This window comes from Panulirus ornatus, chromosome 63 (genome assembly GCF_036320965.1).
Source record: "Panulirus ornatus isolate Po-2019 chromosome 63, ASM3632096v1, whole genome shotgun sequence".
NCBI classification, from domain to species: domain Eukaryota; kingdom Metazoa; phylum Arthropoda; class Malacostraca; order Decapoda; family Palinuridae; genus Panulirus; species Panulirus ornatus.
The window spans coordinates 5,213,151-5,232,043 of NC_092286.1; the positions used below are offsets into that span (position 1 = coordinate 5,213,151).

Here is an 18,893-nt window from a genome sequence, read left to right on the forward strand (position 1 = left end):
TAGGGCGGTTCCAGCCCTCCCCTACCCCCGTCCTGGACCACTTGACGGTTTTCCCGCCTTTCCCTTCCCCCGCTCCTGGACCCCCTAGACGGGTTCCCCCTTCCAACCTCCTTTTCCTCGACTGTTCCATCGTATATATATCCCTTATTGTCTTGCCTCTTCTTTCCTATTTTTTTTCTTTCTGCTTCCAAACTTCTTCCTTTTCCTTACACTTTCCCTTCTCCCCTCCCACCTTCAAACGCACCAAGCAGCCCCTCTCCCATCCCATTCATACTCCCACTCTTTCCTACGGTTTCCTTCCATCCAGCCCTCTGTTTACCTACCATCTCTCCTTCCCGTTACTGGACACCCTTACTACCCCTTAGTTCCCCCTTTCCCTACCATCACCCACGCCGTAGCTTCCCCTTCCCCTACCATCATCCACACTTTAGCTCCCCTTCCCCTACCATCACCCACACTTTAGCTCCCCTTCCCCTATCATCACCCACACCTTAGCTCCCCCCTTCCCCTACCATCACCCACACCTTAGCTCCCCCCTTCCCCTACCATCACCCACACCTTAGCTTCCCCCATCCCCCACTATCACTCCAAGCTCCTCCTTCCCCTACCATCACTTTTGGCTCCCATTTCCCCACTATTACCTTTAGCTTCTCCTTCCCCTAACATCACCCTTAGCTTCCCCTTTCTCCTACCATCACCCCTAGCTCCCCCTTCCCCTCTTACCATCAGGCAGTATAGCCCTTCCTGCGGCAGGTAGCGACACGACTCACGCCCCGTTGGTCCGGGTTAAGGCTCTCGGGGGATAACAATGCTTCACCACAATGATTATTGATATCAAATATGGGGAAGGCTGAGGAAGGATCCTGCCGCGCGGGACATCCCATAAAGGACTCCCGGGGACGCCCCTTGGCCTGCCCAGGGGGGGGGGAGAGGCATCCTGAGGGAACGTCCGTAGGATTTGGTCGGTCAGATGCGTTTGACGGAAGATGTCCTGCCGGAGCCTCACCCCCCCAATACCCCCTCCGGCTGCTTTTGGACGAGGTTCTTTGTCGGGGGAAAAAAAATTTAATTTCTTTTTTCCCTTGAAGGTAATTAATGACAAGGGAGATCCACAAGATGATCTCGTCTTTCGCATCTTTAATCATGTTCAATTACGTCTATTAAGAAATTTAGCAAGTGCCACTTAATAGGTTATTCAGCAAGTGTTACTTTTCATGTGTCATTAAGGAAGGGATAATGAGCGACGCTACTGGCCACACGTGTGTGTAAACTACCTGTTTGTACCGTACGAACGAGGGAACCTCACACCCGCGCTATGTTGAGAGGCTGTTCAGTACAGCGCATTAACACAGTTTACCCTGACTTACAAAATTCCTAGCCATACTGACCTCCTTTCTATTCTTTAAAGTATTGTAAGTGATTCGTAGGTTGTAGTGATCTCTACTTAATGTGTTTAGATAGTGTAAGTGACTTACACGACACTTATGCAAACGACCCCTTAAGGGCTAACAGCCTATTAGGGTGATTATGATTCAAATCGATGACGACACCTTGGATAGGAAACGACTTTCAGCCCTTTAAACAGCCTTTAAGGGACGACCCTCGGGTGTTGGACGACCCAACGACAATAAACGACCGTGAACTAGCCGACGACTCGTACGACCCTAAAACGGAAGACGAACTTTTAGAGGTCGGTGACCCTGAAGCGGAAAACGACCCTTAAGTCGAAGACGACCCTCGAGCGGTGTCTTACCCCCAGTGCACATCACATGGGACTAACACATGGCACATGGGACCAATGCGCATCACATGGGACTAACACATGCTACATGGGACCAATGCGCATCACATGGGACCAAAGGACATCAAATGGGACCAAACCACATCACATGGGACCAACGGACGTCACATGGGACCAACGCATGACACATGGGACCAACACACATCACATAGGACCCAAGGACATCAAATGGGACCAAACCACATCACATGGGACCAACAGACGTCACATGGGACCAACGCATGACACATGGGACCAACGCACATCACATGGGACGACCAAGGACATCAAATGGGACCATACCACATCACATGGGACCAAAAAACACTCCACATGGGACCAATACACACCGCAATTTTAGGTCCTCAGACCCTCAGCGTCGCGCTACACCCACTGGTATATTCCAGACCATCTTCTACATGGTGATCCTCTACCCACAGATCATGGCGAAGACCCGCTAATACCAACACCATTGTAAGTACTGAGGGACTTGCGGTCGATAGGCATCGCTCAGCACTCGACTTCAACGATCTGACCTCTTGAGATGGTGGTATGAATGCGGGGGACCCCGGGGGCTCGAACCCGGGTTATCGGATCATCTCCACGCCCCCAGAGTGGGTACAACCACCACACGTAGGAATCAAAGAAAACGTGGGCTCACATAGACTGTTTTCTTTGAGGTATGTCATCCTAGTCAACATCAAGGGTATAGTGCCCCAGCAGAGAGGTCAATTACGAATAGGTAATTATAAATAAGTAATTACATGACTTGCTATCTATCATATGACTACCCCACACCTACGACTGTACTGTAATCATTTGGTGTCAGGTTCTTTTTAACAATTATTCCTGGCTCTCTTTCCTAACCTAACCTAACGCTACTCTAGTCTGCAGAACTCCCCAGCCACAGCCTCTCCACTTTGTGTCCACCTGGTGAACCAACTGGGCTCTCGCGTTCTCGCCACCAGTGTGCAAGGGACGTGGTTACTGTTGAGAAATGTTTACTAAGGAGCAAAAGAGAAGGAAATATAAACTGAAGACAGTTAGATACTGATGAAGGAAAACATGGTTCTATTTGTAACTGCCTGTTTGTTATTCATTCTGTAAAGGGAGGGAGTTCTACATACATAGACACCCCTTCCTCCCAATCTCTTCAACTTTCTCCACTTTCGTACAACTTTTCAAACTTCCGTATGCCGTCCACATTCACTATTTCAGTAACTCAGTTGACTTCATTCATCCATCACTCTCATATCATATAAGTACTTATGAATATCTTTAACAAGTTTCGCTCTTAATTCTATGGTGTGTGTGTGTGTGTGTGTGTGTGTGTGTGTGTGTGTGTGCGGTAGCCCTGTGGCTGGAAGAGTGCTGGAAGAGTATATATATATATGCAGATGAAAGATTGTTAGGTGGATACTGGGTGAGTGTAAGGAGAGTGTTGGAAGAGCGCTGAGAGGATGTAGAACTATGGCTGGGAGAGCTCTAAGAGGGGCTAGGAAAGGAAGACCTTGGAGAGTACTGGGAATGTGCTGGGAGAGTGCTAGGAAACTGCGAGGACACTGTAATGCTGGGAGAGTGCTGGGAGAGTGCTAGGAAGCTGCGAGGAGACCGTCGGGCTGGGAGAGTGAGTGATTGAGTGAGAACGCGGTGGTGGGCAGCGGAGGGAGAGGGTATGGTGGAGCTGGGAGGACGAGAGAGGCTGGAGTGGCCAGCTGAGCATGGTTCTCAACAAAGGGTTAGACTGGAGGCCCGACTGTCCCCTTAGCTTCCCTTAATTAACATTGTCAGTGGTGGGCCCCCTTTACCCCTCCCTCCTCTTCTCCACCACCCTTCCTCCTCTCCACCCCCCCCCCCCCCCCGCACACACACACACACACACACACACACACACCACCTTCTTCCTTAACTACCGTTCACTCCAATTATTTTTTCCCCCAACATTTCAACAACCCTTCTCTTGTTCCCTCCTGAGACTGGGAATATTTGGCTTGAATAACACCCCATGCGTCATCCACACAATGTTTGATTTAGAAATATGTACGTATCTATATCAAATAGTTTTCGTAAGAGCAAACTATCTTACGAGATACAATATCTAAGTCTCAATAAAGAGTGATACAAAAAGTTATTAGCTAACACTACATATCGACAAGTCGCGAAAGATTCTGGTGAAGGTCCATACAATAGGATTTTGATGCCTGTCATATCCCCGATCATGTGCTTGTTTGTCAGGGGGGGAGGGGGGAGGGGGAGAGGGGGGAGGGGGGAGGGGATGGGGGGATGTTGTGGAGTAGGGATGGGTTGGGGGGAGGGAGGTGGTTTGAGGTGGGTCAGCCGGGAACACCTGAAGGAGGAGGAGGGAGGAGGAGGAGGAGGAGGAAGGATCCGACACACAAGGGGTTAGACGTACCCAAGGTTACGTCCCCGACCGACTCGCTTATGGTATCCTCCCCATATACCTCTTGTTCTCCCCCGCTACCTCTCCCTGTGTCGTTACTCTCCCCCACTCTGAACCTCTCCCTCTCCTCTCCCAGGGTCACAGTGTACTTATGACCTTGTCAACGTACTGAATGGTTGATGCCCCTCGCTAGACCGCGATCGAGGTGTGTGTCTCACGTCAGCGAGGTGCAGTCCCCGCCACATCGCTATCTGCCCAGGTCACCAGGTCGGTACCTGGTGACCTGTTGGTGGTGTCTGGTCCTGGCTGAGCCCTGGTGAGCAGACCTTCCCGTCCTCTGACGGTCACATGTGCCTATATCTTCAGTGCGACGATGCGCGTCCAGTCTGCGCCACTGGTCGACCACATCTTCAGCCTCATCCACCGAACTCACTCTCATTCGCACGCTGGGATGTGCGTCTCTACCGCTTACTGCATGAATCACCTCTTCGCCAAAGTCTCTCTGGGTCTCTGACACACCTCCCGCAGTCTCTCTGGGTCTCTGACACACCTCCCGCAGTCTCTCTGGGTCTCTGACACACCTCCCGCAGTCTCTCTGGGTCTCTGACACACCTCCCGCAGTCTCTCTGGGTCTCTGACACACCTCCCGCAGTCTCTCTGGGTCTCTGACACACCTCCCGCAGTTCTCTCTCTCTCTCTCTCTCTCTCTCTCTCTCTCTCTCTCTCTCTCTCTCTCTCTCTCTTCTCCTCCGTGCCTTCCTTCGGTCTCTCGCACCTTCGCACTTCCTTCGTGCGCGAGGCGTCTCTCCCTCCTCCTCTCCTCCCTCTCGCCGGAGTCCTTCGTTCGGGCGATGATAAACATCTGTTTGCTCTCTGGTGTAAGGTGATCCTGACGACGGCCCGAGCCGAGAGCTGGCTGGCTACCACCACCTCGGGTAATGGCGGCAGCAACAGCAACATACAGTCGCTGTTTACCCTCAACACTGCACCCCGATGCAGAGCCCATGTCAGCCCCGCTCATCATTACCGTTATCAATAAATATTTCAGGGGAAGGGGGGGAGCGGTCATTTAATCTGGAGAATAATAAGGGCGGGCTTGGCCGTCGAGATGGAGAGGGACCGGCAATTATGCAAAGCTGATCCGAATCTGTGGTCGAACCATACCAGATGGATGGGGTAAAAGTCTTCATATTTACAGCCGTCTGAAGTCACGGTTAACGATGGGGTTATGGCTCGTTAAACACAAGGCAAGCTTAACGATGGGGTATGTTCCGTTAAACACTACATTCTGTGCCATACTGATGGTAGGAAAGAGACGGAAAGAAGAAGGAGAAGAAAAAAAAAAGAGAGACTTTATATCAGCTGAGAAATATATTCCTTTCAACGCTAAATATTTCGTCCATCACACGTGCCTCGGGATCATCTGACCAAGTTTACTCCCACATTCCCAAACTGGGCGTCGTCCAGGAACTTTGTGAACAAAAATAGAAATATACTTGAAATTTAAGAAGAAAATAAAACAACTTTTCACTGTTATACTTGAGGGCGAGACGTTCAAAAATAACATCAAAAGCTTCGAAGTCAAAATCTAATGACGAATCTAAAAACTTTTTACTTTTATACCTGAGGGCGATGAAATGGAGTTCATACCAGCGTCAAAGTCAAAAATCTAATGACTTCTATGTTGATCTGGGGGGGGGGGGGGAGGGAGGCGGGTTACCCCCCTCAACCAACCACACGACATACAACATTTCTAAACTACCTCCAAACTGTACAGTCGATATTCTTCGTTAGAAAGATCTTTCGTGTGTGTGTGTGTGTGTGTGTGTGTGTGTGTGTGTGTGTTTCTCCAGTGCTCCTGCAGCAGGAAGCCCTTCCATGGAGCCCCCACTACACCAGAAGATCTACTTTTACTCAAACGGAATCAGCGAGACTCACCTTTACTCGGCGCAGCTCCCGCGCTGCATCGTGGGGGGACGCCCTTGGGGAAAAGCCCATTCATAGCTCTGTCTGTCCATTTCCACCCCGCTCTCCCATCTGCCGGTGTTGCTTCTGGGGAGAGAAGAAATAATGACAATCAGTCGTGTACAAGACGTGTGTGTGTGTGTGTGTGTCTGTGTGTGTGTGTTGTTTTTATGAAGTATATATACACACCGAGTGGTTAGATGAGAGAGAGAGAGAGAGAGAGAGAGAGAGAGAGAGAGAGAGAGAGAGAGAGAGAGAGAGAGAGAGAGAGAGAGAGAGAGAGAGAGAGAGAGAGAGAGAGAGAGAGTCGAATCGTCTCGTTATTGTACACAGGACCTAAGAGTTTTGCCTGAGCCTCCTTGGGTGTAGTCGATTGTTGTGAAGGTTGGTGTAGGTACTGTATATATATATAAAGCCTCCCCAACCACCACCAGCAATACAAGAGTGGGAGAGAGAAGAGGGGTGTGGGGTGGAGGCGGTGGAGGGGTGGTTAGGTGGGTGTAAAGGAGGCGCAGGATGGGACAATTGTGCCAGGCAGGGTACCCGGGCCCTGGCCACTGACCAAACACTCGCCCGGATCATAAAGGGAACTTCTCTTCAGCCCACTGCCGCTGTAAGGTGTATATGGTCCCCCTTAAGGGTGGAGGGAGGGAGGGAGGCAGGGCGTTGGGGGATGGGGGGGAGGGGGAAGGGCAAGAAGGAGGGGGGAAAGGAGGAGGAGGAGAGGAGAGGATGGTTTCAAAGGGGGAACTTGGGCATGGAGAGAGAGAGAGAGAGAGAGAGAGAGAGAGAGAGAGAGAGAGAGAGAGAGAGAGAGAGAGAGAGAGAGAGAGAGAGAGAGATGCACGTTCGCCTCAGAGATCGCAACTCTCATCAATACAAGAGACTTGCAACAGGAGGGAGGCGCGGTTGACGGCGGCGGGGGGCACTACGCGCGGGAGCCCGTAGACAGACAGTCACCCCGAGACACAGATAGACAGACAGATATAGACAGATAAGACACAGACGGATGGACGGACGTCCAGACGGGCAGGCCAGGGAGGGCGAAGGACTCCAGCAATTATCAATAACGATATTGTCTTCCTAACGAGGCCCTCTGCTCCTCCTCCTCCTCCTGCCTCCAACAGTCAGCTGGATCAACTTACCTAACCCATGATCACACACACACACACACACACACACACACACACACACACACACGTCATACACCCCTGTACAGTGTCATACACAGGATGGCGTTGTATACAGTAAACTATCGTATATAGAATAGTGTTGTATAAGGCAAGAGTCGTATACAGCGAAGTGTTGTATACAAGGATGAGTAGTATACAGCGAAGTGGTACATACAGCCAAGTGTCGAATACAGGAAAGTGTCGTACAGGAAACAAGCGTCATATAGAAGTGTCGTACAGAGCTAAGTTACAAGAAGGTGGCATACACAACCTAGACTCATACACAAGCACGTGTCATGTACAACCACGTGTCATATACAACCCAGTGTCATGAACAAGCACGGTGTCATGTACAACCCCCCGTGTCATACCAAGCGGCGTATCTCTATAAAACCAATAACTAGGGTGTGTGGGGGTGTGTGTGGGTGGTGGGTGGGTGGGTATGACGAGGTGGCCCCGCAGGCACACAGCCCCGGTGATGATGAAGAAATGATAATTGGCCGGTGTGACACCTTCTATGAATCTTGATTAGCTGCCGGCCTGCCTACCTGGCCCCCCCGAAGACCACCGCCAACCCCTCCCCCCACTCCACCAACCACCCCCCCCTCCCCCCCAAACACACCCGCTACACCACCCGCTTAACTGGGACATCACGTCTTGACCTCCCGAATCGTCCAGGAATTTCCGGTGAAGAACGGTGACAGTGTGGTCGGTGGTGGGTTTAAAAACCCGATGGTCCGTAGCGGCGACACCGGACCATCGCGAGAAGGGTGGGGGAGGAGGAGGAGGAGAAGGAAGGCGGTCCGCAGGTCCCTGTAAGCGAAGACCACTCTGGAATATTTTGGTGCACAAATCATCCGCGTTTTGACGTTGTTATGGCTCGCCTGCAGTTCTCAGAGCTTGGCTCGGGAGTCAGAATTCATCGTCTGCTTTCCGCCGCTGAGGACGCGGACCCCTTCCACGGAAAGCGGGGCGCTGGTGGTGTGTTTCCTCCCCCTCCGCCTCCTCCCCCAGCAGGTAAATGACGAGGCTCCGAGAGAGGAGAGGAGAGGAGAGGAGAGGAGAGGAGAGGAGGACCCCCGACGTGTGTACATCACGACAAATGATGGCCCACCAGACGATCCATGAGGAACTAGTTATCCGGATCTAAGATGGTCGCGCGGGGGTTTTTGGTGGAGGCGTGTGTGACAAAGGCCGGGGTCGAACCCCTGCATCTGTCTGACTGACCGTCTGAGGCTGGAAGATTTTTCTTTAATAACCACTTTAGGTCATATCTCAGGCGGGTCGCTTCTCCCGGCGCAACCCCTTTTGCATTCCAGAGGTCCTGGAGGCCCTTATGGCCTCCGTCCGCACGGCCGAGACTCACGGTGAGACTGGAGACAAGGGATGGGCCTCTGGAACGCCCAGCCATCTTGATATGAAGGTCCGAGGATCCATAAAGTTCTGTGTTTTGATGCAGAGGACTATGGGAAATTTAATTGCTGACAAACCGTGTAACATATGGATATTACCCTCATGTGGGTCTCCCCGGGGTCTTTGTGTCTGTTATCTCTCTTATCGTGCCACCTGCTCCTCTTAGATTCAGAAGGGCGAGACGAAGAAAGAAAAAAAAGGAAGAGAGAAAAAAAAAAGAAGGAGAGATAAAACTCAGGGCCTGAAGAAATGTTTGAGTGGGCGGGTGAGCGCAGGTTTTTATATTATTTGAGGTTTAATAACTCAGAGTCGAGGACGCTTCGCCGTCCTGTCCTAAATTGCAATTTTCTTCTCAGGACGTCGAAAGCGCGGACACATGAGCTCAGCTGGACTTTAAGATGATGGCGGGACGTCGACCAAGCGGACGCTCTTCGTGTGGAATTTGATGGTATGGAATTCGGCGGCGTGGACGATAGTTGCGTTGGCGTTGCCGGTGCGGGCGGACGGATGGGAACTGTTGGCGTGGACTTTGCAAGCATGGACGGACGGAGGTTCGTGTGTGTGTGTGTGTGTGTGTGTGTGTGTGTGTGTGTGTGTGTGTGTGTGTGTGCGTGGACAGCTTTGCGTTGTCGGTGCGAACGATGCGGACTGACTGCGATGGGAATATTGTCTGCGCCAGCGTTAACTGTGCGTGGATAATACAAGCATTGAGGTTTGTGCGTTGTGGATGGCGTTGTCTTGGACAACAAGGCGATGAACGTCTGTTAGCGTTGACGATCGCCGATTCCGGACGATGTCGGCGAGAATATCGCGTGGCGTTGAAGTTTATCTATCGCCCGAAAACGTTGACGATAAGAAGTAATAATTATCGTGGACGCCGTCGGCTAACTTAGCGTTCGTGACGCCTGGCGTCGACAACGCAGTCGTTCGTCCTGATTCGCTGAGGTGTTGGTCGCGTTGTCGCACGACCAGGCGCGGGAAGGAGGGTGGGAGGGGCGGCGTGAGGTGTTCACCCAGACACCACGAGCTTCAGTCCAGGTTCTTGAATACTACTACTACTTTCTCAGTGTTTCCAACACGAGTCAGAGATGAAAAACAAAAGATGGCTAGAAATCGTCTACGTCTTCACGACAGCGATAGAGGTTTCAATAGTCTAACTTCGAGTCCTTCATCCTTCTTTCACGATGTAAATGACATTGATGGGATTTGTGCTCACTTCAAGGTCGGACCTGTTGATGAATAACTACTACTATCTCCTCTGGTGATGAAGTATCTGCCTCTACAAGAAGGACAGACTGTAGGACTTGTGGAGGAAGATACGTTAAAGAGGAGGAGTTCCAGCCAGAGTCCAGCTGTGGAACACTGAAGGAAAAAAGGGAATCAGTTGGTACTCGAGATGAGACCACGAACACAATGTGTGTGTAGGACGAAGTGGCCTGCCGGGCGCTGTCTGCTATACGAGAGTATACAATAGTATACCTCGAGTTTACATCCATATAGGACAGAATCCTAAATCTCAGGTATTTCTTATCTTTTTTTGTCTAAATATCTGTATCTATAGAATTTCTAATTCAAAATGAACCATCGCTTTGGTAGCTGGAAACCTCTGATATGTGAGTAAAGTTTTGAGTTTCTTGTGGCCCTTGGCTTAACCACCGCAAACCATATACATATATAGAAGCCATACAAAGCAATATATCTTGCGTCTACCTTTTTTTTTTTTTTTTAAGAACTGGTCAACCGCGACTAGAGGATATGATTCTCATTTGTGAAGCTCATCTCTCACCAGTCACGACGAAGGAGCCCTACAAGACTGACGGGGCCATGATAGCCAAGGTTATCTTGAAATCATGATTATAATGAACGCTTAAAGATCACATCGTAATACCGAGATGCGGTTATGACTATATGGATTCGTGGATTATAGGGTGATTATATGGCAATCTGTAGACGACAGGAAAGGTGAGGAGGGAGATCAGAATTTACAGATAACATATCAACTGGAGATGATCCTTTATCTTAAGTCTTAACGTAAGATGATATTGACCAAACCTTAAAGTCACAACATAAGTATATCGCCATTACTCCAAGACATGATATTACCCTCCAAGATGAAGATATAACTTGAGGACAAGGAGGAGGAGAAGAAGAAGAGGTAGTAGAAGAAGAAGAAGAAGAAGAAGAAGAAGAAGAAGAAGAAGAAGAAGAAGAAGAAGAAGAAAAGAAGAAGAAGAAGAAAAGAATAATAATGATGATAATGATAATAATAATAATAATAATAATAATAATAATAATAATAATAATAATAATAATAATAATGATGATAATAACAATAATAAAAATAATGATAATAATAATGATAATAATAATAATAATAATAATAATAATAATAATAATAATAATAATAATAATAATAATAACAATAATAATAATAATAATAATAATAATAATAATAAGAAGAAGAAGAAGAAGAAGAAAAGAAGAAGAAGCCACAGACCGAGTCAAAATGGCGGCTGGATAGCGTGGGTCAACGTAAAATTCTTGAGATCGACTGAGCCTTCAAAATATTGACCCGAACTGACCCTCCTTACTATCTTATCATCACGTTTAGGTAACGCTTGTTTATGTTGATGAAGGGGTAGTTGACCTGGCCTCAGGTCCTCCAACCACTGGCTTTTAGTCTCAAGCGTTGGTTTATAATTACCATGTGAATGACTGTATGGTTGTATGTGTGTGTGTGTGTCTGTGTGTGTACATGTAAAAAGGTATATATATATATATATATATATATATATATATATATATATATATATATATATATATATATATATATATATATATATATATATATATATATATATATATATATATTATCCCTGGGGATAGGTGCATAGAAACATAACAGAAAACACACAGCAGTTTTGTAGAAACAAACAAGTCATACATACACCAGTCTTGAACAAAGAACTATAGACAAGCAAAATAAACAAATACACAGGAATCACATCAAAAACAACGAAAAATAACATTCAATATGAACAAAAACAACGATTATTCAACAATGACATAAACCACTATTTTCAGGGTAGACCCGTGACAAAAAATGACCCTTCTAACACAGACACACACACACACACACACACACAGACACACAGACACACAGACACAGACACACACACACACACACACACACACACACACACACACACACACACACAATCAACCAAGATACACATCAGAGACTGACTGACCCAACGCTCACACAACCACTATCCCCCACCCGTCACATGAGGAAAACAACATCCAGAACTACCCAAAAGGGACAGGTGAACAAGAACAAGCAACTACCCGTCACAGGGGACTACAGTGAGGGGGATGGGGTGGTAGGGAATGGGGAATGGGGGGAAAAAAGTCTATAATAATCATCATGGGGCATCAGGAAGAACGTCAACCCTTAGCCCAAGCCCTTGCAGCTTGTGCTCTCGTGTCTGGCCAGGAGAATCAAAAAATAAGACCAGGCCCCAATTAGATCATGTGACGAGAAAATTGGCTTTGTTTCTGACGTGAGGCTTTGATAAATTGGAAATAGCCAAGTCTCTTTTTTTTTTTCCTTCCTTCTCTCTCCCCCCCCCCTCTCTCTCTCTCTCTCTCTCTCTCTCTCTCTCTCTCTCTCTCTCTCTCTCTCTCTCTCTCTCTTTTCCATTATGGGGACTTAGCCGAGCCCCGGCGTCCGTCTCATAAGAGACGTGAACACGAGATTTGACGAGGCTGAGGGTGGGAGGTGGTGGTTGGAGGGTTCGAGGGGGAGGGAGGTTGTTGCTGGAGTGATGTTTCAAGGGCATCAGCTCGACCTTGGGAGTTTTTGGAGGAGGAGGAGGAGTAGGTAGGGGGTTTGAACTTCTTCGTTAGGACGGAGAAGGGTGGTAATGTTGGAGGGGAAGGATGGGGTGGGTTGCGGTGATGGAGTAAGAAGGGATGGCAGTGCTGGAGAGAGGTGATGGGAGACAGTGTTGGAGAAAGAGGGGATCGGATTGTTGGAGGGAGAAGATGGGAGTGAAGGAGGGAGGCGATGGGTGTTGATCTTTGACTGTAAAAGACCAAAGAGAGGAAGAGATCATATGGTCAATCATACCACCAAATTAATCGTTTCATCTCTTTAAGGTCGCCAGGTACAAAGGTGTGGATCGCCAGGTCAAAATTCAAGGTCACAGGGTGTGGCCTCACTCAGGTGGGGGGAGGGGGGGTGTGAAACCTCTGACCTCAGGTCCAGTGTTCTTGGTGCCAGCTTCCACTCAGGGTCAGAGAAACCACGACATCACCACACAACATGAGGGAGTGGATCTCCCACGTCCCTCACACTCCGCGACGATACGAACATCTACATCTACAAACGAACACTCAATTATAACTTCGTTATGACCTTACATAATGTGAGCTGGGTCTATAGGCAATAAACTGAGGTGTGGATTGAGTGGCACTAGACGGTGTTGAAAGTGAGGCTGCCACTTCAACGCAGTCATTTCGCGCGTTTACAGGCCCCCCACTCTATTCATTACACCAGTCCCTCCTCATTTCCAAGTGTCCGACCTCTTTAAAGGACACAGCATTGCTACTGGTCAAGTCTCACATACAACCATCTTCAAGTGTTCTACACCTCAGGGCAACACACAACCTCCCAGCGTCTGTACTGAGGAACACGTCAAACATTTTATATCAAAAAAGGAAAAACGATGAACAGTTCAGTTCTGCGTACCCGTGACTCGGTGGTGTCTCGTGTGACAACACCGACGGGTCATCTGATGTGACCCCACCGCCCCCCACCTCCCCTTGGCATGCATGACCTTTCCCCATCCCTGAGCAGGCGAGGTGACCTCCCAGACTGACGATGCTGTATGGGGACATGATGTAGAGATGTAATATGGAGATCGGGGACACATGAGGACCTGATCCTGGAAAGGGACATTGAGACCCATGCCTTTGCTGGACGGAAAACTGGGAGAAAAAAAGGAACAACGGTACATCAGGTTACAACACAGGAGTGTGACAGTGTGACAGCATCATCCATGGTGTCACAACACCGGGTATGGAATGTTACGGTAGCGCAGCGTATCTATAGAGACACGTGGGTGTAGTGTACACACAGACAACAGATTGCTTCCTCACAGAGATAACGACATAGCCATGACACGACAGGTGTAGTGGGAGGGAGGGATGAAGGAGGGAGGGAGGGAAGAGGGAGGGAGGGAGGGAGAGCACCTTTAATGACATGGTTCCCGGCCCATCACGCTGCTCTTACTGATGGGGTGGTGGCCAGGACCTCTCTCATGCCCCCCCATCACAATCATGGGTACCTGAAGGGCAGTAGTTGGGGCTAGTGGGGTCTCGGACTCTCCTGGTGGTTGTGGTTGTGGTTGTGGAGGAAGAGGGAAGTGCAGGTGGTGGAGATCGTGGTGGTAATGGTGGTGAAGGTACAGTGTTGGTAGTGATGATGATGAAGGTAGTGATGTGGTGATGTTGGAGAAGATAGCGTTGGTGTTGGTGGTGGTGGAGAAGATAGCGTTGGTGTTGGTGTTGGTGGAGATAGTAATGATGGTGTTGGAGGTGGCCTTCGTCCTGGTGGTGCCGTGTTCCCAGAGAATGATGGCGGAAACCACCTCTCCCTCCCTCCCTCCCTCACTGTGGTTGATATTTTACTTTTACTTCCCATTACTGTAAGATAGTGTCTCATTCCCCGGGCCCCTCTCTCATCTTCTGAGACACCTGCTCGCCCGCCTTTAAAGATCCTTCCCTCCTAGATTTTCGCGTGGACTTTCGACTTTAGGTCAGCGCCTTGCATAGCACAGTCTATCCTAGGGTAACGGAGGCATTAGCTAGCTTACGTAGTAAACGTCTTACCTTGATAACAACGTATGTGAACGTTATTACGACACGTTCACCCAAATGAAGACGAGAAATTGGGGTTGAACACTTCATTGTATTTCTGGAGATTCGCCAATTAGTAACACATCATGTGGAGGTGGACACACACACACACACACACACACACACACACACACACACACATACACACACACACATGCACGCACGTAATGCAAGATCGAAACTTAATGGGAAAAATATGTATTGGTTGATGTAAATATCATCTAAAATTCCTTGCTGTGTTACAACGGCATTGCCTGCCTTGCCTCGCATTGTCTCTCACACGCCGCGCTTCCCGCTATCATATATATATATATATATATATATATATATATATATATATATATATATATATATATATATATATATATATATATATATATATATATATATTCCCCCACACCAACACGCATTTTCCGCAACCCGCCTTGTTCCACAGTTTCCCCGCTATATTTACCAGTAATTTGCCCACCATTTTAGCCCAGATATTCTTATACTCTGGTTCTTACCTGTTGAAGAGGTTCCTCCAGCTGCTATAGACATGCAGTTTCCTGCTGGTGGGAGAGGGCCAGGCCCCCAGCGGGTGAGGATAATATGTTCCCCCTCCACGCTAACAACTCCAGGACCACGGTTCGATCAGGTGTTTACCCAGAGCTTACATCTATCTTCGCTGGTTGGAGGATGTTCGGCCCGACGCCCGGTAGTACCTGGCTGATGATAAGAGTTGGCAATTTGGACGAAGGTTCTTCAACGCGATCTGATAGATAGATAGATAGATACCCGACGTTGTGTACGATAGATACCCTCTGTGTACAGCGTCAACGAATCGTCATCACCACAGACTACGAAAACGACCGAAAATGATACCTAAACTTAAAATGATACCTAAACTTAAAATTATTTTGGGGAAGACGGCGACCAAAAATCTCTATGACTTTAGGTGGTCTTTCTGACAATCGAAGGAAGGAACACACAGGAAGAGAGAAATAAACGGAGAAACAGAGAGAGAGAGAGAGAGAGAGAGAGAGAGAGAGAGAGAGAGAGAGAGAGAGAGAGAGAGAGAGAGAGAGAGAGAGAGAGAGAGGGGAGAGAGAGAGAGAGAGAGAGAGAGAGAGAGAGAGAGAGAGAGAGAGAGAGAGAGAGAGAGAGAGAGAGAGAGAGAGAGAGAGAGAAACATTATTAGGTTTACCAAGATGATTCTTGCAGTAAGGAAATAGAAAAAACAAAAGAATGAAAGAGATGATGGAAGAAATGACCATACTCTCGGAGAAGGAAGAAAGAATGACCTCAGTGTGTGAAGGAGCGAAAGAAGGATGACACAGAAGAACGGAAGATAAATGAAGGGAATAGATAACTGGAGAAAGAAATCGACTAAAGAGAGGAAGATAGCAGTAGAGAACCAATGAACTGAGGGAAGAAAAGGAGGGAAAGAGTGAAGAGACAAGGGAATGAAACTCGGAAGAAATTGAAAGAAGTGATGAGATCAGAAAATTCCGGAAAAAGAGGAAGGAAGTTCACATATATCTTGACTTGTGTCTTTATAGCGAGGGGCTGTGTGTGTGTGTGTGTGTGTGTGTGTGTTTGTAAAAGAAGCGGATTCAGACCAAGAGAAAAGTGCGAGAAGAGAGAATAATTTCGTAGTAAGAGAGAGAGAGAGAGAGAGAGAGAGAGAGAGAGAGAGAGAGAGAGAGAGAGAGAGAGAGAGAGAGAGAGAGAGAGAGGTGGGGTGGGTTGGGGTGGGGTGTGGGTTGGGTGGGGTGGGGTGTGGGTTGGGTGGGGTGGGGTGTGGGGTGGGTGGGGTGGGGTGTGGGTTGGGTTGGGTGGGGTGGGGTGTGGGGTGGGTGGGGTGGGGTGTGGGTTGGGTGGGGTGGGGTGTGGGTTGGGTGGGGGTATGAGTGTACTTTGTGTGGCGAGAGAACGTGAAGGTAGTCATCCACTCGGGCCGCCCGCCCTCTGGCCAGCTTCGGGGGGGCGGTACCCGCCCTGGGTGTAGCGCTTCAACCAAGGTGTAATTCGGTGTAATCGTTATCTTACGGGTACGGTGGTGTAGCTGCAGGTGTCGCGGCCTGGTCCTCTGGTCCTCCTCCACAGGTGCAATTGCGGAGGCACAGGCACCTGGCAAGGTGTTTACTTCAGGCGGTGCAGCCGCGAACGAGTGCGTGTGTGTGTGTGTGTGTGTGTGTGTGTGTGTGTGTGTGTGTGTGTGTGTGTGTGTCTGTCGTAGCTGTTGTCTTTGTCAACGAAGTTCCGACCTTGCGTGGGTACAGCAGCCTCCCGGAGGCATATCGGCGGTGGTACACACTCGCCTCCCGACCATGGTGTAGTCGCCGGTAGAGATGAGAGAGAGAGAGAGAGAGAGAGAGAGAGAGAGAGAGAGAGAGAGAGAGAGAGAGAGAGAGAGAGAGAGAGAGAGAGAGAGAGAGAGATAACAGCGATCGTCGCAGACGAAGGGGGCCCGAGAACACTTCCTCCCTCCACTGCCCAGGAGACGTCGTCCGGGTCGAAGCCCCAGCGTCTACAGAGTCCCGGATCCCCAGCCACTACCGGCCGCCCGGACCAACACGTCTGGCTGCAGTGACATACATTTAAAAGACCCATGAATGTCTGGGGCTGTGGGGAGACCTGTCATTACCTCGCAGACTTAGCACACTCGCATGTAAATCAGAGCACGACTCCGGTGTTGTGAGCGGGTGTGCGAGAGAGAGAGAGAGAGAGAGAGAGAGAGAGAGAGAGAGAGAGAGAGAGAGAGAGAGAGAGAGAGAGAGAGAGAGAGAGAGAGAGAGAGAGATGTGTTAGGCAAGCTAGCCAGCTGACTACCCAGCCTCTCTCTCTCTCTCTCTCTCTCTCTCTCTCTCTCTCTCTCTCTCTCTCTCTCTCTCTCTCAAACACACACATACAGATGTGTCCTTGTGTGTCTGTCTGTCTCTCTCCGCAACCACTGTCAATAACTTTAGTTTTTGTTGTAGATAATTATAGACGCAGACGGCGAGAGCAATCGATGCATTTCTCAATCCTATCATTTCTATACAGATGGCAGGCCTTCCCCGGGGCCCTCCGCCTCACCCAAGGTCGGAGACAAATGGGGTACATTGAGGGTTTATGGGGCATCTTAACAGCCAGAGGATCCTTGGGTTTAGGGTTCCTTTTGTTTACACCTCCTTGGGTTTAGAAGCCCTTTGGGTTCAGGTCCTCCTGCGTCCAGAGCTCAACCCTTGGGTTCAGAGAGCCCCAATACAGGTGGATGCTATGACGTACCACATCATAACATGGAGTGGTATGGTGGAGAGGGCTAGTGTCGTGTGATCTGTGCTAAGCGACACCAAGGGTCAAGGATTAGGGGGCCGAGTTCCTCCCCCTGTCCCATTTACCTTCAGCGACAGTCAACATGAAGCCATAGATGCTTTTTAGCGGCTTCCGTCGTCGTTCTCAAACACCGGGACGACCAACACGACTAATCTCAGGCTTTCTGACTAGTCCATGGCCCAAATCCCGCCAGTTTGTGGGGCCTCAGGAGGTATATAATCCCTATGGGTCGTCGGCCCTCGAGGCAGTGTGTGGCATGGCCGACTCTTGCCCCTGGGTAGGGGATAATCCCAGTAAACAGTTGTGTGGTTTATGTCGTTTTTGTACACGGCGACACGAATTACAAGGCCGGAGCGACGATAGTGGGCTAGGGAGGTCGCTCAGCTGAGGGGATGGGGGGGAAGAACAGGACGACGACGACGACGACGACGACGACGATCACCACACGACCGCAGAGAGGGAGAACGACCATTGACTCGTCGTCGCCTGAGTACGGGCGGGTAATTGGCTGGGGCGCCGCTGCTGTGACCAGTAAAGGCGTGTGTACCATAATGTTGTGTAATATCCAATAATGTCCCATAATGCGGGAGACGTGGGTAGCATAACTGCCTGTAATCAGTGGATCCAGAGCGCCCCGGCAGAGCCACGAACCCATCCTGAATGCAAGCAGAGGGCGAGGGAGGTGAGGGGGAGGAGGAGAATATGTCCTCTCCCTAACCCCTCCACCCTCCTATCCCCCAACGACACCTCCTCCTCCCCCACTACCTCACCCCCATCCCGCCCTTCCCCAGGACCCTTCCCCCAGCCTGTGACATGACCGTCTGCCATGGGGGTGACATTTCCCCCAATTATAGTCATTATCTCCAAGTTAGAATTATACATCAGGTTTTTATCACAGGAATTATAGAGAGGCAAGTAATAGATGGTTATAGACTTAGCC

General features: G+C 49.3%; 1 protein-coding gene across 1 annotated transcript in view; it reads right to left on the reverse strand.

The window, feature by feature from the left end:
• LOC139745860 (uncharacterized) overlaps nt 1-6,198 on the reverse strand; it is an 87,143-nt gene extending 80,945 nt beyond the window's left edge. The window contains exon 1 of the mRNA XM_071656491.1: nt 6,120-6,198. Coding sequence (XP_071512592.1) covers nt 6,120-6,183 — 64 coding nt within the window. The 5' untranslated portion in view covers nt 6,184-6,198. The remainder of the gene's footprint in view (nt 1-6,119) is intronic.
• Nucleotides 6,199-18,893: the final 12,695 nt, after the last annotated feature.